The 23,964-nt window shown below is 72.5% G+C and overlaps 3 protein-coding genes across 8 annotated transcripts; 1 reads left to right on the plus strand and 2 right to left on the minus strand.

Moving 5' to 3' along the window:
* Positions 1–984: 984 nt before the first annotated feature.
* On the minus strand, positions 985–3,594 carry SERTAD1 (SERTA domain containing 1). Of its 2 annotated transcripts, XM_090051264.1 has the most exons (2): positions 2,468–3,594; positions 985–2,137 (listed from the first exon to the last, which is right to left on the minus strand). In XM_090051264.1, exon 2 carries the CDS (start codon positions 2,131–2,133, stop codon positions 1,093–1,095), a length of 1,041 nt encoding a protein of 346 aa, XP_089907390.1. In that variant the 5' UTR covers positions 2,134–2,137; positions 2,468–3,594; the 3' UTR covers positions 985–1,092. The 2 variants fall into 2 exon arrangements, with proteins under 2 accessions (XP_089907390.1, XP_089907389.1); XM_090051263.1 differs by lacking the exon at positions 2,468–3,594 and having other exon boundaries at positions 985–2,391.
* A 147-nt stretch (positions 3,595–3,741) lies between these two features.
* Positions 3,742–5,209, minus strand: BLVRB (biliverdin reductase B). Of its 2 annotated transcripts, XM_090051275.1 has the most exons (5): positions 5,057–5,209; positions 4,432–4,593; positions 4,269–4,358; positions 4,032–4,163; positions 3,742–3,960 (listed from the first exon to the last, which is right to left on the minus strand). In XM_090051275.1, the coding sequence occupies exons 1-5, from the start codon at positions 5,136–5,138 to the stop codon at positions 3,797–3,799; spliced, it is 630 nt and encodes a 209-aa protein (XP_089907401.1). In that variant the 5' UTR covers positions 5,139–5,209; the 3' UTR covers positions 3,742–3,796. The 2 variants fall into 2 exon arrangements, with proteins under 2 accessions (XP_089907401.1, XP_089907402.1); XM_090051276.1 differs by lacking the exon at positions 4,269–4,358.
* A 12-nt stretch (positions 5,210–5,221) lies between these two features.
* SPTBN4 (spectrin beta, non-erythrocytic 4) lies at positions 5,222–23,914 on the plus strand. 4 transcript variants are annotated; one of them, XM_090051227.1, is made up of 36 exons: positions 5,222–5,318; positions 6,491–6,647; positions 6,919–7,070; positions 7,167–7,340; positions 7,464–7,555; positions 7,634–7,714; positions 7,812–7,927; positions 8,042–8,154; positions 8,494–8,681; positions 8,755–8,872; positions 9,009–9,167; positions 9,256–9,558; positions 9,645–9,795; positions 9,909–10,773; positions 10,900–11,037; positions 11,704–12,466; positions 13,199–13,401; positions 13,491–13,581; positions 14,795–14,941; positions 16,757–17,020; positions 17,443–17,667; positions 17,744–17,833; positions 17,957–18,235; positions 18,311–18,441; positions 18,536–18,740; positions 19,075–19,452; positions 19,558–19,802; positions 19,983–20,121; positions 20,205–20,289; positions 20,462–20,658; positions 20,760–21,247; positions 21,444–21,510; positions 21,596–21,876; positions 21,968–22,141; positions 22,322–22,364; positions 22,524–23,914. In XM_090051227.1, exons 1-36 carry the CDS (start codon positions 5,280–5,282, stop codon positions 22,683–22,685), a joined length of 7,503 nt encoding a protein of 2,500 aa, XP_089907353.1. In that variant the 5' UTR covers positions 5,222–5,279; the 3' UTR covers positions 22,686–23,914. The 4 variants fall into 4 exon arrangements, with proteins under 4 accessions (XP_089907353.1, XP_089907352.1, XP_089907354.1 ...); XM_090051226.1 differs by having other exon boundaries at positions 5,243–5,354; XM_090051228.1 differs by having other exon boundaries at positions 5,279–5,407.
* Positions 23,915–23,964: the final 50 nt, after the last annotated feature.

Here is a 23,964-nt window from a genome sequence, read left to right on the forward strand (position 1 = left end):
GCTCTCACCTCCAGACCCCAAACCCTCCCAGAGCTGGACGGGACCCAGGTCCCCCCGGGTGTCCGGGCGCCCCGGCGCTGAGCAAGTGGGTCCAGGAGACGCCTCCCTCCGGGGGGGCCGGGGGGGGCAGCCTGTCCGGAGCTGCTTGCCCTTCCCCACCAGAGGGGGGACAGCGCAAGGCCATGGTGGGGGATGAGGGTCCCAATCCCTGGGGACAGACGCTTCCCCCCCACTGTGAACCCCAGGGGCACCAGAGCTCCAGAAACACCCAGGCGTCTGAGCGGGGGGGGGCAGGGCACTGGATGCCTGGGTTTCCCCCCCCAGCCAGGCCTCCCCCGTCCTCAGCGAATGTGATGATTTTGCCATTCCCGAGCCGCCGACACCCGGGAGAAAGGGGCTTTCACGGCCGCGCAGGAATGGCGGGGGCCGCTGGGAATGCGCCGCCCCCACGCCCAGGCACGGCCATGCCCGAGGCCCTGGCGCCCTGAGAGGGCACCCGCAGCCCCCACCCCCAGGCAGCCCAGCACGCGGGGTCCACGGTGTCCCTGCTGCCAGGACCCCCCCCCAGGGCTGGAAAGTTGTGGTCCCCGCCCCCCGCCCCAGGGACTCGGGTGCCTCCGGGGGCAGGCGGGATTTGGGCTCCGGGGCGGACGCAGCTGACCCCCCGGGGGGAAGAACCAAGACCCCCCCATTTGGCGCCGGCTTTTGGGGGTGCCCAGAATGCATCGGGGGGTTCGGAGCTTCGAGACGTGCCGGGCACGGGCCAGGGAGGCAGTGAGGCCTAGGGGTCGGGGCACCCGGCTCAGGGTCAGGAGCCGGGTGCTGCCCCCAACTCGGCCACAAGGGGGCATGTGCGTGTGCGGCTTCCTGCCTCAGTTTCCCTGAGGTCTCCCCCGACCCAAGAGCTGGGGCAAGACCCAGGCATCCGGGCTCCCAGCCCCCCCAGCTTTGCCCCAAGGCCCGGTACAAGAGGCAGGAGCTGACTCAGACATTAACCATTTCATTGCCTGCGGCTCTGCAGCTGGGGGTGAGGAGGGGGACAGGGGCAAACTGCCCACGACCCCCCCGGTCCTGCCAGGCCCGGGGGTGGGCTCAGAGCCCCCGCGGGCCCACCAGCACATCCATGAGCAAGTCCAGGTCGTTGATGTCCAGGCCCCCGTCCTCGGGGCCCGGCACCGCCTCGTCCTTGCCCGGCGCCGGCGCCAAGGCCTTGAGGCCGGCGGGCGCCCACAGCTCGCTGTCGTACATGGAGGTGTCGATGTCCTCAAAGACGTCCTCCAGCCCCTCGTCCGGCAGCGGGGCCAGCAGCGCCCGCGCCCCGCACTCCGCGCCCCACAGCGCCGGAACCAGGCTGCCGGCCGGCTCCAGGTCCTCCAGGAGCCCCGAGATGGACGAGCAGAGCGAGACGTCCAGGCTGGGGAGCAGCGTGGCAGGCCCCGCGCTGGGGAGGGTGCCGGAGCTGTCCAAGGGGGTGCCGGAGGCGTCCAGTGGGCCCGTGGGGCAGCCTGGGAGGATGCCAGAGCTGTCCAAGGGGGCACCCGAGGCGTCCAGTGGGCCCGTGGGGCAGCCTGGGAGGGCGTCAGAGCTGTCCAAGAGGGCGCCAGAGGCGTCCAGTGGGCCCATGGGGCAGCCTGGGAGGGCGCCGGAGCTGTCCAAGGGGGTGCCGGAGGTGTCCAGTGGGCCCGTGGGGCAGCCTGGGAGGGCGTCAGAGCTGTCCAAGAGGGCGCCAGAGGCGTCCAGTGGGCCCATGGGGCAGCCTGGGAGGGCGCCGGAGCTGTCCAAGGGGGTGCCGGAGGTGTCCAGTGGGCCCGTGGGGCAGCCTGGGAGGGCGCCGGAGCTGTCCAACGGGGCGCCGGAGCTGTCCAGTGGGCCCGTCGGGCAGTCTGGGAGGGCGCCAGGGGGCTCGGGCGCCGCAGCCTCCGTCTGCATCTGGTCCCGGAGGCGCCGCAAGGCGTTGGCCACGAGCACCAGGGGCCGCAGGTCGGGCTCCACGCGCTGCAGGCTCTGGTGCAGCTTGACCACTGACAGGCTGAAGAGGGAGGCGGCGGGGGCGGCGGTGGGCGTGGGGGCAGGCACGCTGGCCCCCGCGCTCTCCACGGCGCCGCGCTTGCGCTTGACGCCCTTGGCCAGCATGGCGCTGCGAGGGAAGAGGAGACTCAGCACCACGCCGGGCTGGGGCACGGGGGGGCAGGGGTCTGCACACCCGCGCTCTTCCCCGGCTCCCATGGACCCAGCCTGCAGGTGCCATCACTGAGGCCCGGGGCAGAGGACTCCCCCCACCCCCGCGGTTTCCCCGCCCCGGTCCTGCCCCGGCGCCGGCGAGGCGGGGGCGGTGAGTCAGGCCGGCCCCGCCCCCCCGTGAGTCACCGGCCGCGCTCCCTCCGCTCCGCCCCGCCCGCCCCGGTCCCGGCTCCCCCGCCCCCCCCCCCGCAGCGCAGCCCCGAGCCCGGGACCCTCATTTACATACCTGCTCCTCAGGGGCCAATCCGCGAGGCCTGGAACGCGGCGCGCAGCCAATCAGGAGCCGGCATCCCCCTCCCCTCTTCCCCCGCCCCCCTCCACCGACCCGGCGCCGAGCCTCGCTGCCGCGGCGCGCCCGGCCCCTGCCGCTGGACTGGGCCAGGCCAGGAAAAGGGCGGGGCGCGGGCCAGCCAATCGGAGCGCGGGGCCGGGGCGCTCATTTGCATCCCGGGCCGGACGGGAGCGAGTCAAGGAAAGGGAAGAGGAAGGAGCGCGAGGCCCCGCCTGCTTCTGCCTGATTGGTGGAGGCGAGGGAGGTTCATTTGCATAGCGGGGGGCTGACGTCAGCGCCCCGCGGGGGGAGATGAGCGCGTCGGGGCTCAGCTCGGAGCAGCCGCGAGGGGCGGGGCGGGAGGGTCTGGCCCCGCCGGGCCCCTGTGCAGGCGGGTGGCAGAGGAAGGGAAACGACACCGCAGGCCGCCCCGCTCCGCCGCCCAACGGCCCGGGGGCCGCAGGGAAGGGCCCCCCGCCGCAGGCGGGTGCCGAGGCCTGGGCACGTCGCCCCGAACCAGAGCAGGGCCTGGCACGCACCACCCAGGGGGGCCCAGAGGGGGCCCTACCCACCGGACCTCGTAGCGACCACCCAGGCGGGCGCGGACCCCGCAGCTCCCCGGCTCCCTCCCCCCCCCATGGGCCCCACGCCCCTCTTCCACCCCCATGCCCCTGCCTCACATGGTGTCCCTGCCCTGCAGGTGACCCCTGACCCCCCCATGACCTCTGACCCTCCATGCTGCCCCTGCCCGGCCTGGTACCACCCATGGGGCAGCTCCCCTATCGCCCCTTCATGGTGCCCCCTCTTTCCTGCCCCCCCCAGCACCGCTCCCTGATGGAGCTGGCGCTGCCATGGGGATAAAGCAGCCTGCAGATCCCAACAGGTCCCGTGGGGGGAGTGGGGGGGCTCAGCGCAGGGCATGCTGGGACATGTCAGCCACCTGCCAGGCCCCTTCCCCCGCTCCCCCGGGGGCCTGGGCTGCCCGCCTGCGGTCTCCGCAGCCCTGGCCGGTGGGAATGGGGCTCTCTGCAGGCCAGGGGGGCCGGACTCGGACCGGGACGCCCAGGATCTCCCCAGCCCCGGGGCCTGTTTCCCGATGGCAGGTGCATCGCCCAGCTCCCTTCTGCATGCGGGCAGCTCCCCCAGGGAACCCAGATGACGGCCTGGGCCCCGGGGCCGGGGCCAGGGCCAGGAGGGGGGTGTCAGGGGCCAGGCAGGAGAAGAGCGGCTGGGGAAAAAAATCGCTGTGGTTTAATCATCCCGGGAGCGTGGGGGCAGCCGGGATCACTCCTTGGGGTAGTGGCGGGAGAGGTAGACGTTCTTGCCGTCGTACTGGGCCGTGCTCAGGCACTGCAGGAAGAAGTGGCCCAAGTCGTGCTTGGAGATGACGCGGGAGCCGCCCGCCGCGTTCACGGTCACCGTGTAGTCCCCGGTCAGCGGCTGGTCGTCTGCGGGGCAAGGGAGGGTCAGCGGGGGGGTCCCCACCGGTGCCCCGCCCGGCCCCGGCCCCAGCACGCACCGGCGATGTGGGGCGGCATGACGGAGACGCAGTCCAGGCCCGAGTCCTGCAGGATGCGGTGCATGCGGATGTGGTCGTCGGTCACGGGCTGCAGCTTGGCTGGCACCTTGGCTGGGTCCCACATGAGGAAGGCTGCGGGCGAGGGGCCGCCAGGGCTGTGAGCTGCGTCCGGCCCCCGCCCCTGCTGCACCCCCTTCCCCTCCCGCCCCGCCCCGCCCCCGGCAGCCCAGCGCTCACCCGACAGGCACACGACCACCTTGCGAATCCCGTGGGCCTTCATGGCAGCCACGATGTTCTTGGTGCCCTCGGACATCATGGTGGTGGGGCCTGGGGGGCAGGAGGCGGGTCAGGGGGGCAGGGGGCGGGGCGGGGGGCAGGGGGCAGGGGGCGCGGGACGTACTGAGGTCGTTGCGGGTGCCCAGGATGATGATGACGGCGTCCTGCCCCTGCACGGCCTGGTCCACGGCGCTGGGGTCCAGCACGTCGCCCACCACCACGTGCGTGGGGCGCAGGGCCGGGGGCAGCCGCGCCGGGTCCCGCACCAGCACCGTCACCCGGTAGCCTGCGGGGGGGAGCGGGTGAGCGGCCCTGGCACCGGGGACCGCCCGGCGCGGCTCCGGGGGGCTCGGCGCCCGCCGTCGGCCCAGGCAGCCGGCCACCCCGGCCGGGCCCCCGCTGGGGACGCCTGACGGTGACTCAGCACTCTCGCGGCGGGGACCGTGACTCAGCAGAAGCCGCCCTGGCTCGGGGGGCCTGGGCGGCCCCGGCGGCCCCTTCTGGCGCGCGCCGCTGGGGTCCGCGCCGCGCCTGGCACCCCCGGGCGGTGCCCCGCGCTGAGCGCCTGGGGCCGGCCAGCCCGGGGGCCCAAGGCGGCGGTGCCCGGGCCCGACCCCGAGCACGGCGGCCGGCGGGGCGGCGCGGGGCGGGGCGGGGCTAGGCAGCGCTCTCCCTGCCGCCGTGCCTGTCTGCCGCGCCCCGCGCCCCCCACGCGCCGGGGCTCCCCCGGGGCCCAGGGCTTCTCCTACCGGCCTGCAGGGCTTGCGCCAGCGTGGCCAGCCCCGTCATGCCCGTGGCCCCGAAGATGACGATGTTCTCGCAGGCGGCCATGCCGGAGCCGCTGTCCCGGCGCGGGGCGGGGCGGGGCCCGGGGGCGGGCCCGGGGGCGGGGCGCGGCCCGGGGATTGGCTGCCGCGGCCGGCGGCGCTGGCGAGCGGCGGGGCCGGGCGGGCGGAGCCGGCGCATCCCTGGATGCCGCAGCCCGGAGCCGCCGCCGCGCCCGCGGCCCCGGTGAGACGCGGCGGGGGCGTGCAAGCGTGTGCAAGCGTGCGTGCGTGCCCGCCGGCGTGGCTGTGCACGGGCGCGCTGTGGCCGTGGGGGTGCGTGCGTGCGTGTCAGCATCTGGGAGTGTTTGTGCACGGGCGTGCGGGACTCTATTGTGCGTGTGTACCTGCGTGCATGGGTGTGTTGGGGGGGCGTGTGTGCGTGCGTGCTGTTGCACATGGGAGCAGGTGCACATGTCGGCGTGCCCCCGTGGGCAGGCCTACCCTTGCGCGCGCGCGCACCCATGCATCCCCCGGGGGGGGCCTGCGGGCCTGCCCATGTGCGTACGTGCATGTGTGAGCCCCCGCGGGGGCGGCACCCTCTCCTGCTCCCCCCGCGGGGGCGGCAGGGGCCCCGGAGCCGGGGCCGGGGCCGGGTGGTGGCCGGGGTCCGCGCTGCGCCGGGCGGGGGCCCGGGCCTCCGAGCTGCGATGGGGGGCTGTGTCCGCTGAAGGCGGCGGGCAGGGAGCCAGCCCCGGGGGAGGCACAGCCCGGGCTGCCGGGGCCTGTCCTGCGGGCTCCCCCCCAGCGGCCAGGGCCGAGCGAGCCCGGGAGGGAGGCTGCAGCCGCGGCCTGGTCTCCCGGGGCTGCCCAGCGCGTGCACCTGTGGGCGCAGCTGCGCGGGCGAGTGAGCCGGGGGCGGGCGCACCGGCGTCTGCCTTTTTCCTGCTGGCCCTGGGGTCGGGGTCTGTCTGGGGGTCCCTGGAGCCTCGCGGGGCCTAGAGGCGGTGGGAGGCCCCTGGGATGCCTCGGTTCCCTCTGCGTGTGTACGGGCACGCAGGTATGGTCCCGCTTGCGTGTGCCTGTTTGCATGTGCATGTGCCTACATGTGTACACGGGTGCATCTGCGCCTGCCTGTGTGCGCACATCTGCAGCATCCTCATTTCTCAGCCGGCCGGGGGGGTCTGCCCCCCCCCCCCCGCAGAGCAGCTGTGTACGGCACGAGGCTGGGGTCGGATGCCTGGGCTCTCTCTGGGGAGGGGGGTCTAGTGGTCGGAGCAGGGCTGCGCGGAGCCCACGTGCTGCGCTGGTCCAGCGCCCCCGCAGCGGTGCCTCCGCAGGGTCCAGGGACGGGGTCCTGGGCCGGACGGGGTGGCAGGGCCAGGCCGTGCGGGCAGCTCTGACCTCGTGTCCCCGCAGCCGCCCGCCCCCATGGCCGACGTGGCCGAGCTGGATAACATGGACGCGCAGACGCAGAACAACAACAGCCGGTGGGAGAGCGGCGACCCCCGCGCCTGGGACGACACCACCGCCACCGCCAAGCTCTTCGAGTGCTCCCGCATCAAGGCCCTCGCCGGTACGGGGCCGCCCGGCGTCTCTCCCCGCGCCCGCGGGGGAGCAGGGGGGAGGCTGCGACGCGGCCAGGACGCCTGGGTTGTCTTCCAGCAGCTTGGGGCTGGGCGCCCGGGGCCCGTCCCCGGCTCTGGGGGGGTGGGGGCGTCCCCTGGGGCCCTTTCCGGGCTCTGGGGAGGTGGTAGGACCCGAGAGCCCAGACGCCCGTTGGAGGTGGGGGTTGGAGCCAGGATCGAGGCCGGGGGTGCCGACTGACCCGCTCGGCTCCCCCGCAGACGAGCGCGACGCCGTGCAGAAGAAAACCTTCACCAAGTGGGTGAACTCGCACCTGGCGCGCGTCTCCTGCCGCATCGGCGACCTCTACACCGACCTGCGGGACGGCTACGTGCTCACCCGGCTGCTGGAGGTGCTGTCGGGGGAGCAGCTGGTGAGTCCCCCCGGCCCGGGGTCTGCCGGGGGGGGTTGCGGGATCCCTGCGCTCGGCTGGGTCCCGTGGGTCATGCCCCCGCCCGCGCCCCCCCAGCCCAAGCCGACGCGGGGCCGGATGAGGATCCACTCGCTGGAGAACGTGGACAAGGCGCTGCAGTTCCTCAAGGAGCAGCGCGTGCACCTGGAGAACGTGGGCTCCCACGACATCGTGGACGGCAACCACCGCCTCACGCTCGGCCTCATCTGGACCATCATCCTGCGCTTCCAGGTACCACGGCCACGGGCCAGCTCCCGGGAGGCTCTCCGGCCCCGCGGGTCAGCTGCGAGCCCCCCGTCAGGGCACGGGAGCGTCCGGGGCGGGGGTGCGTCAGTGCTTGTGCCCATTCCCTAGATCCAGGTGATCAAGATTGAGACGGAAGACAACCGGGAGACGCGATCGGCCAAGGACGCGCTGCTGCTCTGGTGCCAGATGAAGACGGCGGGGTGAGCAGGGCGGGGGAGCCCGGGGCAGCTCCGGGGGGCTCGGGACCCCCGAGCTGACGCCTCCGGCCCCCGGCCCAGGTACCCCGAGGTGAACATCCAGAACTTCACCACGAGCTGGCGCGACGGCCTGGCCTTCAACGCGCTCATCCACAAGCACAGGTCGAGCAGCCGGAGCCCGGGCGCCTGGGCTGTGTTGGGGAGGGGAGCGGGGTGCAGTGGTCGGAGCAGGGGCCAACGGGCTCTCTCTTGCTCCCAGGCCCGACATCATTGACTTTGACAAGCTGGCCAAGTCCAACGCCACCTACAACCTGCAGCAGGCCTTCAACGCGGCCGAGGCGCACCTGGGCCTCACCAAACTGCTCGACCCCGAGGGTAACGGGCGGCTGGGGGGCCAGGGGCTGTGACCTGGGCCCCGGGGGATGCCCAGCGGGTAACGGGGGGGACCAGGGCCGCGCTCGGATCCCCGACGCCGCCTTTCTCTGGCAGACGTGAGCATGGAGAACCCGGACGAGAAGTCCATCATCACCTACGTGGTCTCCTTCTACCACTACTTCTCCAAGATGAAGGCGCTGGCCGTGGAGGGGAAGCGCATTGGCAAGGTAGGGGTCGTGGGCACTATCTGGGCCGGGGTCAACCCGCATACTCCGTTCCCTACCCCGGATGCAGCCGTGAAGGCCAAGGGCACTGTGGATCTCATATGGGGCATGGGGGGGGCAGCGCTAGCCGTGAGGGAGCCGGGGCAGATGAAGGTTATGGTTCCCAGGGGCTGTGATCGCAGCTGGGATGTGGGGGTATCCAGCCTGGTGCCCTGAGTCCGTGGGGTACCTGGCATGGGTCCCTGAACCCATGGGAAGTACGCAGCGTGGGTCCTTGAGCCCGCGGGATCCCCGGCATGGTGCTCTGAGCCCGCGGGGGTAACCGGCCCGGTCCCCCGGCAGGTGCTGGACCACGCGGTGGAGGTGGAGAGGCTGGCGGGGCGCTACGAGCAGCTGGCGGGCGAGCTGCTGGAGTGGGTGGAGCGCACCGTGGGCCTCATCAGCAACCAGAAGTTCGCCAACTCCCTGGCCGGGGTCCAGCAGCAGCTCCAGGCCTTCACCGCCTTCTGCACCCTCGAGAAGCCGGTCAAGTGCGTGGCGGGGGGCGCGGGGCGGCCGCGGCTGGGGGGCCGCGGGCACATCCTGACCCACCCGTGGGCGCAGGTTCCAGGACAAGGGGAACCTGGAGGTCCTGCTCTTCACCATCCAGAGCGAGCTGCGCGCCAACAACCGCAAGCTCTACGTGCCCAGCGAGGGCCGCGGCATCGCCGACATCAACAAGGTGCCGCGGGGGCCGGGCGGCCGCGGCACGAGCCGCGTCGGTGTCGGCCGGGGGCGCCCCACGCGCGGGGAGGGGGCGGCGGCGGGGCCGTGGCGCGAGCCGAGTCGTGCCCGTCTCACCTGAGCCCCCCCGCCAGGCCTGGACGCGGCTGGAGAAGGCGGAGCACGAGCGCGAGGTGGCGCTGCGCGAGGAGCTGATCCGGCAGGAGAAGCTGGAGCTGCTGGCGCAGCGCTTCGACCACAAGGCCGCCATGCGGCAGACGTGGCTGGGCGAGAACCAGCGCCTCGTCTCCCAGGTGGGCGCGGCGGGGCCGGCCGAGGAGCGGGGCGGGGGCGGCCCGGGGGGTCTGCTCTCGCCCCTGACCCGGCCCCGCGCCCCCCCAGGACAACTTCGGCTACGACCTGCCGGCGGTGGAGGCGGCCATGAAGAAGCACGAGGCCATCGAGGCCGACATCTCGTCCTACGAGGAGCGCATCCAGGCCGTGGTGGAGCTGGCGCTGGCGCTGGAGTCCGAGAGCTACTACGACGCGCGGCGCATCGGGGCGCAGCGCGACGGCGTGCTGCGGCAGTGGGGGCTGCTGCGCGAGCTGGTCCGCGCCCGCCGCGCCCGCCTGGAGCAGAACCTGGCGCTGCAGCGCGTCTTCCAGGACATGGTGCACATGATTGACTGGATGGAGGAGATGCAGGTGGGCGGCTGGCGGACGCGGGGGGTGCGGCGCCGCGCTGGGATGCCCCCCCCCCCGGCCCTGGCCCCACGCACCTGGGCCCGTAGGTGCCGCTGGCGTCCAAGGAGAGCGGGAAGCACCTGCTGGAGGTGGAGGACCTGCTGCAGAAGCACGGGCTGCTGGAGGCCGACGTCGCTGCCCAGGCCGAGCGGGTTCAGGCGCTCAACGCCGCCGCGCTCAAGTTCACCGAGCTCGAGGGTACCGGGTCCGGGGGGCGCGGGGGTCTCGGTCAGAGTTGGGAGACGCCTGGGAGGGCGGGGGGGTGGGGCACATACCCCTCGGTGCCTGACCCCCATTGGCCCCCCCCCCAGGCTACCGGCCCTGCGACCCGCAGATCATCCGCAACCGCGTGAACCACGTGCAGAGCTGCCTGGAGGAGCTGCGGGCGCTGGCGGCGCGGCGGCGCACGGAGCTGGAGGGCTCGCGCGAGCTCTGGGCCTTCCTGCAGGAGCTGGAGGAGGCGGAGGCCTGGGTGCGGGAGAAGGCGCGTCTGCTGGCGGCCAAGGGCTGCGGCAAGGACCTGCGCAGCGTGCTGCAGCTGGCGGCGCAGCACAAGGGGCTGCTGAGCGAGCTCGGCGGGCGCCGGGCCCTGCTGCACCAGAGCCTCGCGCGCGGCGAGCAGCTGCTGGCGCAGGGGCCGGCGGGCGGCGTCCCCGAGCGGGCGCGGGAGCTGCGGCGCTGCTGGCGGGAGCTGGAGGAGGCCGCGGGGCGGCACCAGCAGCGGCTGCAGGAGGCGCTGGGCCTGTTCCAGCTGCGGGCCGAAGCCGAGGACCTGGCGGCGTGGCTGCGGGACGCCTTCCGCCTGGCGTCCAGCGAGGACTTCGGGCACGACGAGTTCTCCACCCGCTCGCTGCTGCGGCAGCACCGGGCCGCGGCCGCGGAGGTGGAGCGGCACGGGGCGGCCGTGCGGGGGCTGCGGGCGCAGCTGGCGCGCCTGGCGCCCGAGCGCCGCGAGGCGGCCGAGGCAGAGGGCCGCGTGGCCGAGGCGGAGGAGCTGTACGCCGAGGTGGCCGAGCTGGCCGGGCTGCGGCGGCAGTGGCTGCTGGACGCGCTGGCCGTCTACCGCATGTTCGGCGAGGTCCACGCCTGCGAGGTCTGGATCGACGAGAAGGAGCAGTGGCTCCAGCGCCTCGGCCTCCCCCGCCAGCTCGAGGACCTCGAGGTCGTGCAGCACAGGTGGGCCCCCGGGACCCGCCGCCTCTGGGGGGCCTCGCGTGGGAGCGGCAGGGGCTGGAGCCTGGACGCCCTGCGCCCCCCCCCCCCCCCCCCCCCCCCGTGCCAGCTCCCGTGTGCCCTGCGCAGGTTCGAGAGCCTGGACCAGGAGATGAGCAGCGTGATGGGGCGGATCCTGGATGTGAACCAAATCGTGCAGCAGCTGGTGGACGGGGGCCACCCCAGCTCCACCGAGGTCGTGTCCTGCCAGGACCATCTCAACAGCAGGTAGCGCGGCCGGCGTCGTGGCCAGGGGGGCATCCCCTGAGCTTTGTCCCCTCCCCGGGTGCCGTGAGCTTGCCTCAGGGCCAGGACGTTGCCTCCTCGGGGCCGCCCGGCCCTGGGATGTGCCCGGGATGCTCGGCAGCTGCCCTGCATGGCCCGTCTGAGAGGACCGGTGCCCTCCCAGGCTTTGGGAGTGGCAACGCTGCAGCTGGGAAGGTTGCACGCACGCCTGGGGTCTTCTGGGACACCGGGGTCTCCCATGATGGCAGCTACTGGGGTCTCCCATGATGGTTGCAAGCACGCCTGGGGTCTTCTGGGACACCGGGGTCTCCCATGATGGCAGCTACTGGGGTCTCCCATGGCACTGGGGTCTCCTGCGATGCCAACACCGGTCTCCCGTGACGCTGGGGTCTCCTGTGTTGGTGGCTCCTGGGGTCTCCTGCGGTGTTGGCTTCCCCTGTGATGCCAGCCATGGGGTTTCACGACCATGGAGTCTCCTGTGACCCCGGGGTCTCCCATGACTCCAGGTTGTCCCGGGGCCCTGGGCTGTCCCGTGATACCGGTTCCCCCCACAACTGCGCCCCTAGCACCCCGGTGCCCCCGCGACGCCAGGCTCTCCCGGGGTACCCGCGGCGGGCCCGGGCGCTCACGCCGTGTGCCCGGGCGCAGGTGGAACGGGGTGGTGGAGCTGGTGGAGGAGAAGAAGGCGCAGCTGGACGCGGCGCTGCGGCTGCAGAGCTACCTGCTGGAGTGCACCGAGGTGCAGGCGCAGCTGCGGGAGAAGCGGCAGGCGGTGGAGGCCACGCGGCAGGGCGGTGGCGGCGGTGGCGGCGAGCTGGGCGGCGTGCTGGCCCTGCAGCGCCGGCTCTCGGCCATGGAGGCGGCGCTGGGCGTGCTGGAGCCCCGGCTGGCGCGGCTGCAGCAGGAGGCAGAGGCGCTGGCCGCGGGCTCCGACGCCGCCGACGTGCTGCTGCCCTTCGAGGAGCTGCGGGAGGAGTGGGAGGCCCTGACGCAGGCGCTGCAGGGCTGCGAGGACGCGCTGGCCGTGGCTGGCCGACTCCAGCGCTTCATCCAGGACCTGGACGACTTCCTGAGCTGGCTGGTGCGGGCGCAGGCGGCCGCGGGCACCCCGGAGGTGCCGGGCAGCCTGGCCGAGGCGGAGCGGCTGCTGAGCCGGCACGCGGCGCTCAAGGAGGAGATCGGGCGCTACGAGGAGGACTACGCCCGGCTGCAGGCGGTCAGCGACCTGCTGGCGCTGGAGGAGGCCGACGCGGCCTGCGTGTCCCTGCAGCAGTGGCTGCAGAAGCTGGAGCTGGGCTGGAGCAAGCTTCTGCAGCTGTGGGAGGCGCGGCGCGAGGTCCTGGTGCAGGCCCACGTCTTCCAGCTCTTCCTGCGCGACGTGCAGCAGGCCCAGGCCTGTCTCTGCAGCCAGGTAACTCGTTAGCACCCCAAGTGATTAACACGGGGTGCTCATTAGGCTTCAGGGCGAACGGCTGCTTTGTCCTGTGCTGCCAGGAGCGGCCGGGGGCTGCCGAGTACCGTATTTCCCTACCCGTGATGCGCCAGGGTTGCCAAGTGCCATATTTTCCCACCCACAACACGCCAGGGGCCGCCGAGTACCGTATTTCCCTACCCGCGATGCACCAGGGACTGCCGAGTACTGTATTTCCCCACCCATGACGTGTCGGGGGCTGCCAAGTATGGTATTTCCTTGCCTGCGACGCACCCGTGCCCCAGCTTGTTGAGAGAGCGAAGCCAAAAGAGGCCTTGACTTGGCGGCCCCCATCCTGGGGGCATGAGGGCGCGTGGTGGGCAAGGCAGCGTGACTGGCCAACGGGCATTTCCTGGGCGCTTGCAGTCACCTAGGGGCTTCATTATTGCCTTAATGGGCTGCTTTTAGCGACCGCGGGGCTCGGCGCTCACCGGAGCTGCCCGGCTCCTCCGCAGCGGCCATTGCCCATTGGCATGGGGATAAAGCGCCGGGCAGGGTCCGTCCCCGGACCCTAACCCTAACCCTAACCCGGGCTCCTCGGCGCGACCGAGTGATTCGGGCACCTCCCTTCCGGGACCCCTGGCTGGCAAAGGAGGGTGGGGGCTGCTGGGCAGAGCGGGGGGGGGCGTGGGAGCCGGGCCCCCGGGTCCCCTCACAGCGGCGTCCCCGCAGGAGTCGACACTGGCCGGCGCGGAGCTGCCCAGCACGGCGCAGGGGGTGGAGGCGGCCATCAAGCAGCACCGGGACTTCCTCACCACCATGGAGCTGCACCAGCAGAAGACGGAGCTGGCGCTGCAGGCGGGCGAGAGCCTGGTGCGCCAGGGCAGCCTCTACCGCCCGCGTGTCGAGGAGCACATGGGAGCCCTGCGGGCCAAGTAGGCAGCGCCGGCCCCGGGCGCGTCCCCGCCGCCCCGAGCGCCCCCGCGGCGGCCGGCTGAGCGGGGGTCTCCTCCTCTCTCGGCAGGAGCCAGCGCAACCAGGAGCTGGCCCAGGCCTGGATGCAGCGCCTCCAAGACCACCTGGAGCTGCAGCGGTTCCTGCAGGACTGCCACGAGGTAGGGCCAGGGCGGCACCGGGCACGGCAGGCGCCCCCGGCCTGGGGGCTGCGGGTCGGGAGCCAGGGGAAACTGGCAGGGCAGCCCCATCAGCCCAGAGGGCCTGATCCTGATCCTGCTGCGGGGGGGGAGTGGGAGCTGGTTGCAGGCCTGGGTCCGTCCCTGGAGCTGCAGTGGGGGGGGGCTGGGGCCTCCAGCGCTGCCGCTGGGGGGGTGCCCGGATGCCCTGTGGGGGGCAGGCAGTGGAGGGGCTGCAGCGGGTGGGGAGCCGTGGGCAGGGCACGTGGAGGGTGCACTGGAGTGACCCACGGATGGAGGGATGTGGTGGGGGGTGAGGGGGGCCAGGCATGGAGTGCCTGCCTCATCTGCATACCAGGCTCCGCCCCTTCTCCTCCCCCACCACTAATGAGGACAGCGTATGTGGTTTCCAGGCAGTGCTGGGCCCCAGCAATTAATTCGGGTGGGGGCAGGGCAGCAGGGGGGGGGGGAGCTGCCAATACCCACCCACATACACAGCCTCCCCTCCCCGACCAACCAGCTGGTGCAGCCTTGCGGGGGGGCTCCAGGGGTGGGGAGTGAGGGGGGCTGGGGGGGCAGGGGGCTGCGGGTCCGGAGCGAGGGGCGCCCCAGAGCCGGGTCCGGTCCAGGGTCTCAAGGGCCCACGGGCCCGGTCCACGCTGACCCTGGCTTACAGGATGGTGGGGGGGCACCCGGGAGCCTGGGCCCCCTCCCCAGCCCGCGGGGAAGCAGCAGGGCCCAGGGGCTAGCGCCGTAGGGCAGGCCCCGAGCACCTGGGTCCCACACGCCGTGGCAAGGGGGCTGGAGAGGGGGGATGCCGTGCTGTGCATTTGTCCTCCCCTCCATCACCTCCATCATCTCCATCCCCGGTGGCCTAGGTGTTGCCATGGCGCCCGCCCCCCCACCGCTGGGCCCTCCGCCCCGGCTCCCCCCCCCGCGCGGCGTGGCCTCCCCGGTGCCGTCAAGCGCATGACGCCGCGTGGGGGGGCCTCGCTCGCTCACTGCAGCACGGGGGCCGAGCCGGCGGCGGAGGTGGGGGGGGCGCGGGCACCTGCTCCGGGGGGGCGGGGGCAGAGCCGGCATCCGCAGCGCGGCGGTGCCCGGTGCCAGGGCGCGGGCGGGCGCGGGAGCCGCGGCGCCGGCCGCTCCCGCGGGCCCCTCGGCCTGAGCCCCCTCCCCACCTGCCCGCCCGCAGCTGGATGCGTGGATGCGCGAGAAGATGCTGATGGCGCGCGAGGCCGGCCGCGACGAGGCCCCCCGGCTGCGCCAGCGCCGGCTCCGGCACCAGGCCTGCCTGGCCGAGCTGGCCCAGAACAAGGAGTGGCTGCAGAAGATCGAGAAGGTACTGGGGGGGCGGTCCGGCCCCGCTGTCCCGCCTGGCCGTGGGGGGCACCTGGAATGGGCAGGGGGCTGTAGCAAGCAAAGCCCCCCCACCTCCATCGGGACCCCGGGGGCTGGGGGCCCACCTTGGCCGTGGGGGGCCGGGGAGCAGGTGTGGAGCCACAGATGGTGACGGGAGCTGGTGTGTCGGGGGGGGGGGTGCATGTGTGTGGGGCACAGGTTTGTGCGTGTCTGTGGTGTGGGCGAGCGTGTGTTTGTGTGTGTGTGCAGGTCTGTGCATGTGTGTGTGGGTGGGTGCAGGCGTTCGGGGCATGCGTGTGTGCAGGGCGCGTGTTTATACGTTCCTGGTGCGTACAAGCATGTGTGTTTGTGTGTGTAGGTGTGTGCATGTGGGGTGCAGGGGTGTGCGTGCATGTGTGCGCATGAATGTGTGCATGTGGGGTGCATGTTTGTGTGTTCTGGGTGTGTGCGAGGAGGTGTGCTTGTGTGTGTGTCTGCGCATGTGTGCGAGCACGTGTGTTTACGTGTATTCATGTGGGGGTGCACATTCATGCACGTCTGGTGTGTGCAAGCACGTTTGCATGCACATATGCATGTGCAAGTGTGTGCTTGTGTGCGTGCATAGTGCATGTACATGCGTGTGTGGAGTCGTGTGTTTGCGCATGTATTTTTATGTGGGGCGCGTGTGCAGGCACGTGTGTGTGTGCACAGCAGACAGCACTTGACCCCCGCCCCCGCCCCCGGGCTCTCAGCTGCCTGCGTCAGCCGGGGGGGTCCTCCAGCCGCGGGCACCGGGGCCCGGCCCCATCGGAGACCCCGGCCCCAACTATGGAGGGGTTGGGGGGGCGGCAGCTGCAGGTACTGGCCGGTGCCCCCAGTCCCGGGGGGGCTGTGACTGCCCCCTCCCCCCTGCACACATGTGTGGGCCCCACCAGGAGCTGGGAGCAGGGAGCCCCTGAGCTGGGGGGGTGGGGGAGGTACAGCCGCTGAGGCCGGAGCCCGCTCCAAAGTGACCCTGGCGCCAGGCCGCGGCAGCGCCGGCAATGTCACCTGCAAGGTGCCCTGGGCTTGGGGGGTGCCCGGGGCTGGGGGGGCCAGGGAAGGGGGAGAGGGGCTGGGGGGAGACAGGAGATTGCGCTGCTTCTAAGAGTGCGCGCGCGCGCACATGTGTGCATGCATGTGCCTCAGCATATCTGTATGTGCGCATGTCTCTGCACATGCATGTGTACATGCACACATGCCTGCCTGTGCATGCAAGTGAACATGGGCCTGTGTAAGTGTCTATGCCTCTGCACATGCGTGCGTGGGTGTGCGCATGTGCAGGTGGGTGCCTGTGTTTGCCTCTATGTGTCTGAGCCTGCCTCTGCAGGCGTCTGCATGTGCATATGTGTGCGCGCCTGCGGTCATGTCTGTGCCTCCAGAAGTGTGCGCCCATGGGGTAGGTGTGTGCGTGCGCATGCCTGTGTTTATGTTTATGTCTATGCATGAGTTCACGTCTACGCCTCCATGCCTACATGTGCCGGGGGGGCTGTGTGCACACACCCATGTCCACGCCTGCATCCACGCCTGGGTTTACATGTGCCACTCTCTGTGCACACATGTGCAGGTGTCTGGTTGCACAGCTCTGTGCATGTGCAAGCAGTGACCGGCCTCCCCCACGACCCCTGGGGGGGGTGGTCCAGTCTCCTTAACCCTTTGCATCCCATGCCCTCATTGGGGGAGCCACGGGGTTGGGTGGGGGTGCCCGGCATGGGGCGGTCTGCACGGTCCTGTCTGTCCACTCGCAGCCTCACCTGCCCCCGTCTGTCCCCCCCAGGAGGGGCAGCAGCTGATGCAGGAGAAGCCAGAGCTGGCAGGCTCGGTGCAGCAGACGCTGGGCGAGCTGCGGCAGTGCTGGGCCGAGCTGGAGAGCACGACGCAGGCCCAGGCGCGGGGGCTGCTCGAGGCCAGCCGGGCCGAGCGCCTGGCACGCAGCTTTGCTGACCTGGATCGGCGCCTGCTGCGCCTCGAGGACCAGCTGCAGGCCGTGGGCGCCGGCCCCGACCTCCCCTCCATCAACTCCCAGCTCAAGAAGCTGCAGGTAGGGCCGGGCGAGCACCGGGGCGGGGGGCGGGGGGGTCAGCCTCAGGGCCAAGCACCTTAGACGCCTGGGTCCCCGGTGTGGCATGGCTCGGGGAGGGGAGGGGTGCGTGGTGGGGGCCCCGGACCCCTGGGTTCCCCACCGCCAGCTCTGGGAGGGGAGTTAGTGCCTGGAGCCCGGATGCCTGGGTTCAGTGCCAGCTCTGGGCAGGGAGCATGGCCTAGCGGGTAGAGCCCAGGGCTGGATGCCAGGCTCCGGCGCTGCCCCCTGACAGACGTGTGTGCGTGCACACACACGCACCCCCGCACGGACACGGGCACGTGCATGCAGCTGGGCTCCCCACTGGGCCGGGGGGACCCTCCGCGGGCGGCGTTGGAGCCCGAGTTGCCGGCGGCTCCGGGACCGGGCTCCGCTCCTTGCAGACGATGGAGACGCAGGTGGAGGAGTGGTGCAAGGAGGCTGGGGAGCTGCAGGAGCAGGCGGCGGTGCTGGCGCCCGAGGCGGCGGCGCAGGAGGCGGTAGGCGAGCAGCAGAGCACCGTGGGCACCCGCATCGTGCGCCTCATCGAGCCCCTCAAGGAGCGGCGCCGCGTGCTGCTGGCCTCCAAGGAGCTGCACCAGGTCACCCACGACCTGGAGGACGAGATCGTGAGTGATGCGGGGGGGGGGGCCTGGGCAGAGCTCGGGGGCACAGCTCTCACGCCCCCACCCCGCCCCGCTTCAGATCTGGGTCCAGGACCGGCTGCCTCTGGCCACGCTGAAGGAGCACGGGGGCGACCTGCAGACGGTGCAGCAGTTCATCAAGAAGAACCAGGTGAGCGGTGCCGGGTGGGGCGGGGGGACCCGGGTACCTGCGTTCCCCCCCAGGGTGTGCTGGGAAGGGCGGGGGTGGCATCCAGCCCAGGCCCCAGGGTCTCTGACCCCCCCGGCCCCCCAGGCCCTGCGGCGGGACCTGGAGCTGCACCAGGCGCGGCTGGAGGAGGTGCTGGAGCGGGCGGGCGCGGCGGGGGCCGCGCCGGGCCCCGAGGCGGAGGTGGCGCGGCAGCGCCGGCAGCGCCTGGCCGAGCTGTGGGCGCAGCTGCGGGACGCGGCGGCGCGGCGGCAGCAGCTGCTGGACGTCACCTTCCAGGTGCAGCAGTTCTGCTTCGACGCGGCCGAGGTGGAGGCCTGGCTGGGCGAGCAGGAGCTGCTGCTCATGGACGACGAGGCGGGCAAGGTCAGGGGCGCCCGGCGGGGGTCTCGGGGGGCTGCGCCGGGGGCTCCGGCTGACCCCCGTGCCCGGCTCCGGCAGGACGAGCAGAGCACGCTGCAGCTGCTGAAGAAGCACCTGATGCTGGAGCAGACGATCGAGAACTACGAGGAGACGATCGCCCAGCTGTCCCGCCAGTGCCGGGCGCTCCTGGAGCTGGGGCACCCCGACAGGTAGGCCCCTGCGCCGCCCTCCCCCCCCCCCCCCGCCGCGGGCTGCGCCGGCCGCGGGGGCTCTCGGCACTGACCAGGGTGTGTCCTTGCCCAGCGAACAGATAAGTAGGCGCCAGTCTCAGGTTGACCGGCTCTACGTGTCTCTGAAGGACCTGGCCGAGGAGCGCAAGGCGCGCCTGGAGCAGCAGTACTGGCTCTACCAGCTCAGCCGCGAGGTGGACGAGCTGGAGCACTGGATCGCCGAGAAGGAGGTGGTGGCCGGGTCGCCGGAGCTGGGCCAGGACTACGAGCACGTCACGGTGAGCGGGCGCGCCTCTCCCTGCCGCGCGCCGGCTGCGCCCAGGACCCAGGGCTCTGCCACGCCCCGCGGATCCGGCCACGCGCCTTGCCGTGTGCCGTCTGCCAGCCTGACCGTACCCGTGCCTCCGGCCACGTGCCAGTCCTTGCCCTGTGCCACGTGCCCAGGACAGGGGGCTCCGTGCTGGCTGCCGTGCCCCGTAGCTCTGCGCCATGGCTGCCGTGCCACGTGCCGGCCTGGCAGGTTCCCCCCGTGCCATGTAGCTCCAGCCCCCTGCGCCGCGGTGCTGTGGGCCAGGCCCTCCCAGTCTCATGCCGCCCCCCCCGCCCCCCCAGGTGCTGCAGGAGAAGTTCATGGAGTTCGCCAGCGAGACGGGCAGCGCCGGGCACGAGCGCATCTCGGCCGTGAACCAGATGGTGGACGAGCTGATCGACTACGGGCACGCGGACGCCGCCACCATCGCCGAGTGGAAGGACGGCGTCAACGAGGCCTGGGCCGACCTGCTGGAGCTCATGGAGACGCGGGCCCAGATGCTGGCAGCCTCGCACGAGCTGCACAAGTTCTTCAGCGACTGCAAGGACGTCCTGGCCCAGATCGAGGAGAAGAAGCTGCGGCTGCCCGAGGTCACGGCCCGCGACGGGAAGTCTTCGGCCGGCGCCCTCCAGCGCCGCCTCGGCTCCTTCGAGCACGACGTCCAGGTGCTGGTGACCCAGGTAAGGCCCCGGCCGCGGGGATCCGCGCCGGGCCGGAGCTGTCCCTGGGCGGGCGCTGCGGCGGGGGTCCCCATCCCGGCGCTCACCCTGGCGCGGCTCCGGCAGGTGCGGCAGCTGCAGGAGGGGGCGGCGCAGCTGCGCACGGTGTACGCGGGGGAGCACGCCGAAGCCATCGCGGCGCGGGAGCAGGACGTGCTGCGCACCTGGAAGGAGCTGCTGGGCGCCTGCGAGGCCGCACGGCTGCACGTGGCCTCGGCCGCCGACCGCCTGCGCTTCGCCAGCGTCGCCCGCGACCTGCTGGCCTGGATGGACAGCGTCCTCGGCCAGATCCGCGCCAGCGACAAGCCCAGGTACGTGCCGCGCCGCCCCTCCGTCGCCCCCAAACCCCACTGGTTCTCGCCTCCCCCGCGGAGCTGGGGACCTCGGAGCGCCAGTCCGCGGCTCCCGCCGCTCGCCTGGGCCGGCCCCGATCCTGCCGCAGGGGTCGGGGAGCTCCTGCCCCGCTGGACAAGGCTTCCCCATCGCCCCAGGGACGTGTCGTCGGTGGAAGTGCTGATGAGTTACCACCAGAGCCTCAAGAGCGAGATGGAGACGCGGGCGCCCAGCCTGGCCGCCTGCGTGGAGCTGGGCAAGACGCTGCTGCTCAATAAGAGCCCGGACGCCAGCGAGGTGAGACCCCGGGCCCCGATCCTGGGCGGCCCCCGCCCCGGGGTCCCCCCAGCCCTGACGAGCGCCTGCCCTGGGCCCTGCAGGTCAAGGCCCAGCTGGAGAAGCTGCTGGGCAAGAAGAAGGAGATGACGGAGAAGTGGGAGAAGCACTGGGAGTGGCTGCAGCAGAGTGAGTCCCCGCACCCGGGCTGGGGAGGGCGTGAGCCCGGACACCCGGGTTTTCTCCGGCTCTGGGGGAAGTGGGGTGTGGGGGGTGAGAGGGGGGATGTGGGTCCCTCCCTCCCCTTGGCGGCGGGTCATGCCCCGAGAGCCCGGTGGGGTGTAACGTGGTGCCCCTGCAGTGCTGGAGGTGCACCAGTTCGCGCAGGAGGCGGTGGTGGCCGACGCGTGGCTCACGGCGCAGGAGCCGCTGCTCAAGAGCCAGGAGCTGGGCAACAGCGTGGACGAGGTGGAGCAGCTCATCCGGCGCCACGAGGCCTTCCGCAAGGCGGCCGTCGCCTGGGAGGAGCGCTTCAGCTCGCTGCGGCGCCTCACCACGGTGCGGGGGCTCGGGGCGGGCGGAGGGGCACCCGGCCACGCTGACCCGGGGGTGGGACCCAGGCGGACGACCCCCCCCACCCCGTCCCCGTCTCCCCGCAGATCGAGAAGCTGAAGGCGGAGCAGAGCAAGCAGCCGCCCACGCCCCTGCTGGGCCGCAAGTTCCTGGGGGAGCCGGCGGTGGAGCTGGGCTCGCGGGCTGTTCCGCTGCTGCGCCAGGCGCTGCACGACAAGGCGGAGGCGCGGGCTGAGCTGCTGCGGAGCCGGGCGGAGATGCCGGCCAAGGTGGAGCCGCTGGAGCCGCGCGTGGCCTACGTGCGCCACGAGCTGAAGCCGGAGCGGCTGCAGCCCAAGATTGACCGGGTGCAAGAGAGCCTGGCCGCCGCGGCCGCCGCGCCGGTGCCAGAGCCGGCGCCCGAGGCCCCACGGCCGGCGGAGGCCACGGTGGCCCCGCGCCCGCCGGCCCCCGAGCCGGCGCCGGAGCCCAAAGCGGAGGCCAAGGCAGCCTCCGAGCGGCGGCGAGAGCGGCGGCTGGAGCGGCAGGAGTCCAGCGAGCAGGAGACGCCGCGGCACGACGCCAAGGCGGGCGGGTGAGCCCCCGGGACCCAGGTGTCCGGAGCGGGGTGAATGGGACCCGCTGCTGGACGTTTTGGGCTAACAGATGGCCACTTGGGGCCATCCCAAATGCTGAGGTTTCCCCACAAAGAGGAAGGGAAGCCCGAGGTTTCCCCAGAGGGTCTTGCCCCCCCCGCACCGTGCCCCCTGACCGGGTCTCTCTGCTGGCAGCAAGGCCACGCTGGCCGACATCGTGGAGCAGCTGCAGGAGAAGGAGTCGGCGCCGGCAGCCGCTACGGTACGTGCCAGTTTTGGGGAGGGGGGTATCCAGCTGGGACCCTCACCTGACCCCCCCCCCGGCTCTCTCCCCCCATTTCCCCTAGTCCCGGGAGCGTGAGTCGCCCGCCCGCCTGCCCAGCATGGACCTGCTGCCCGAGCGGACGCCACGGCCCGACCGGCCCCGCGCCCGCGACCGCCCCAAGCCTCGGCGCCGGCCGCGGCCCAAGGACCCCAGCCAGGGTCCCGGGGAGGCGCGGCGGTCGCGCTCGGCCCCGGCACCCAGCAGCGCGCCACCCCCGCCACCGCCCACCCACACGGCGCAGCTGGAGGGCTACCTCTTCCGCAAGCGTGAGCTGGAGGGGCCCAGCAAGAAGGCCTCCAACAGGTGAGCGCCGTGTGCCCCCGCAGCTGTGGGGCCCCGATCCCGGCCAGGATCCATGCAAAGGGCCTGGCTGCAGCTGCCCTGTGCCCGGCAGGTCCTGGATCAACCTGTACTGCGTGCTGAGCAAGGGCGACCTGGGCTTCTACAAGGACGCCAAGGGGCAGGCGTCGGGCAGTACCCACGGCGGCGAGCCACTGCTCAGCCTGGCTGGCGCGCTCAGCGAGGTGGCCAGCGACTACAAGAAGAAGAAGAACGTCTTCAAGCTCAAGTAAGTGCCCCCGGGCGGGCAGGGACGGACCCCCGGGCAGAGGCCAGCACTCGGCGCCCTGCTGCTGGGGGTCCTGGGATGGCGGGTAAGGGGCGGGATTGGGACCCTGGGCTGGCACCCGGAGCCAGGAGCCATGGGCGGGTGGACACCTGCTGGACCCGGACATCCCGTGTCTTGCAGGACGAGCGAGGGGAGCGAGTTCCTGCTCCAGGCCAAGGATGAGGTAGGAGCGCGGCCGTGGCGGTGTCCCGGCACTGCTGTGGCCCCCCCACGGGCTCTGGGGAACCCATCCTGCACCCTGCACGTGGCCGGGCGGGTATTGGAGCTGGGAACCAGGCCAGGGGTGGCCGGACAGAGAGCCTGACGCCTGCCCCCGTTGCAGGAGGAGATGCAGAGCTGGCTGACGGCGCTGTCTACAGCGGTGCAGGAGCACGCGGAGATCGCGCGCTGGACACAGGCGCTGCTCACCACCTCCTCCACCGACGAGGGGCTCCCCCGGCGGGAGGGCGACCGCCGCGCCAGCACCTCGGGCCGCCGGAAGTGAGGTGGTTGGCGGGACTCTTCCCCTGCCCCGCACCAGCAGGCCCCACGCCGGGCCGGCCGGACGCCTCCCTGCGGCGCCGCAGGACCGTGCCACTGCTGTTGCCGGCCGCCGGAGCCTCGCACAGCCCCAGGTCCGGCGGGAAAGGGCGCGGGGGGCTCCACCAGCGCGGCCCCCCTTCCCAGCCCCCTGCTCTGGACGCTGCCCAGCCACGCCCCCCCCCCCCCCGGGTCCAGCTCATCCTCACCGGACCTCTGCAGACGGGGCTGACCCTGGGGCTGGCACCTGGTGCCCCCCACCCTGGGCCAGAGCCGCAGGGACAGGCGAGCGCCGATGCCAGCATGGGCCCGACTCTGAGCCTCCGTCCAGATGCCAGATACCGAGGGTCTCCTGGCTGCCACCCAGCATTAACCCTTCGCACACTGGGCACGGTGACTCCGTTCCCAGCCCCCTGCTTGCCCAGCCGTCTGCTCCTACTGCCCCCCGCAGCTCCGATGTCTCTGTCTGTCCCCGTCCTTCCGTCTTTCACATCCACACTTCCCCCAGCTCTGCGCTCAGCTCCTGGATGCCAGGGGGTGGGGTTTCTGCACTGCCCCCCCCCCAGCAAGAGCCTGGGGGTCCCAGCGGCCCCATTCACAAGCCATACCGCCTGCCGCGGCTGTGTGGGGGGGCAGGGGCCAGCGCCACGCCACGCCACGCCATGCCAGGAGGCCTCTTTTTATGCAATACAAAGGTGGGGGCAGGGGGCCCAGCCCCTTCAGGCCATGCAAAGTCCCAGGGGCCCCATCCCAGCCTTTCCCCACCACGGGGGGGTCCAGGCCCAGGCTCTGCTCCCCCTTGGCTGCCTGCACGGCGTCTGGACCATGGCACCCCCGGCCCCACCCCAACACTGATGCCTTGGGCCGTCTCCCGCTCACCAGGAAGCCCCCGGGAGTCAGTGATTTTGGAATCAAGCCCCCCCTCTCTGCCCCCAACCCCTTTGTAAAGATTTTAACGCCTCCAGTGCCACCGGCTGCATGAGACGGGCAGGGGCTTCCGCGCTGTGCATGCACCATCCCCGCTGAGCCCCCCTCCCCCCCGCCCAGCCCCACAGACCCCGGGGCCCGGCTGTAGAGACCCCCCGGAGCTGAGCGGCTCCGGCACCATCCCGTAGAGCCGTACGCGGCCGCACCTCGCACCTTCGCACCCAATAAAGGGGCAGAAAAGGCCTCGACCGGCACCCACTGTCTATGCCTGTATTTTTGGGGCGTGGGGGGGCTCTTTGCTGTGGGGGTTGGGAGGC

This window comes from Crocodylus siamensis, chromosome 6 (assembly GCF_052110815.1).
Source record: "Crocodylus siamensis isolate JL-2025a chromosome 6, ASM5211081v1, whole genome shotgun sequence".
Classification (NCBI taxonomy): Eukaryota; Metazoa; Chordata; order Crocodylia; family Crocodylidae; genus Crocodylus; species Crocodylus siamensis.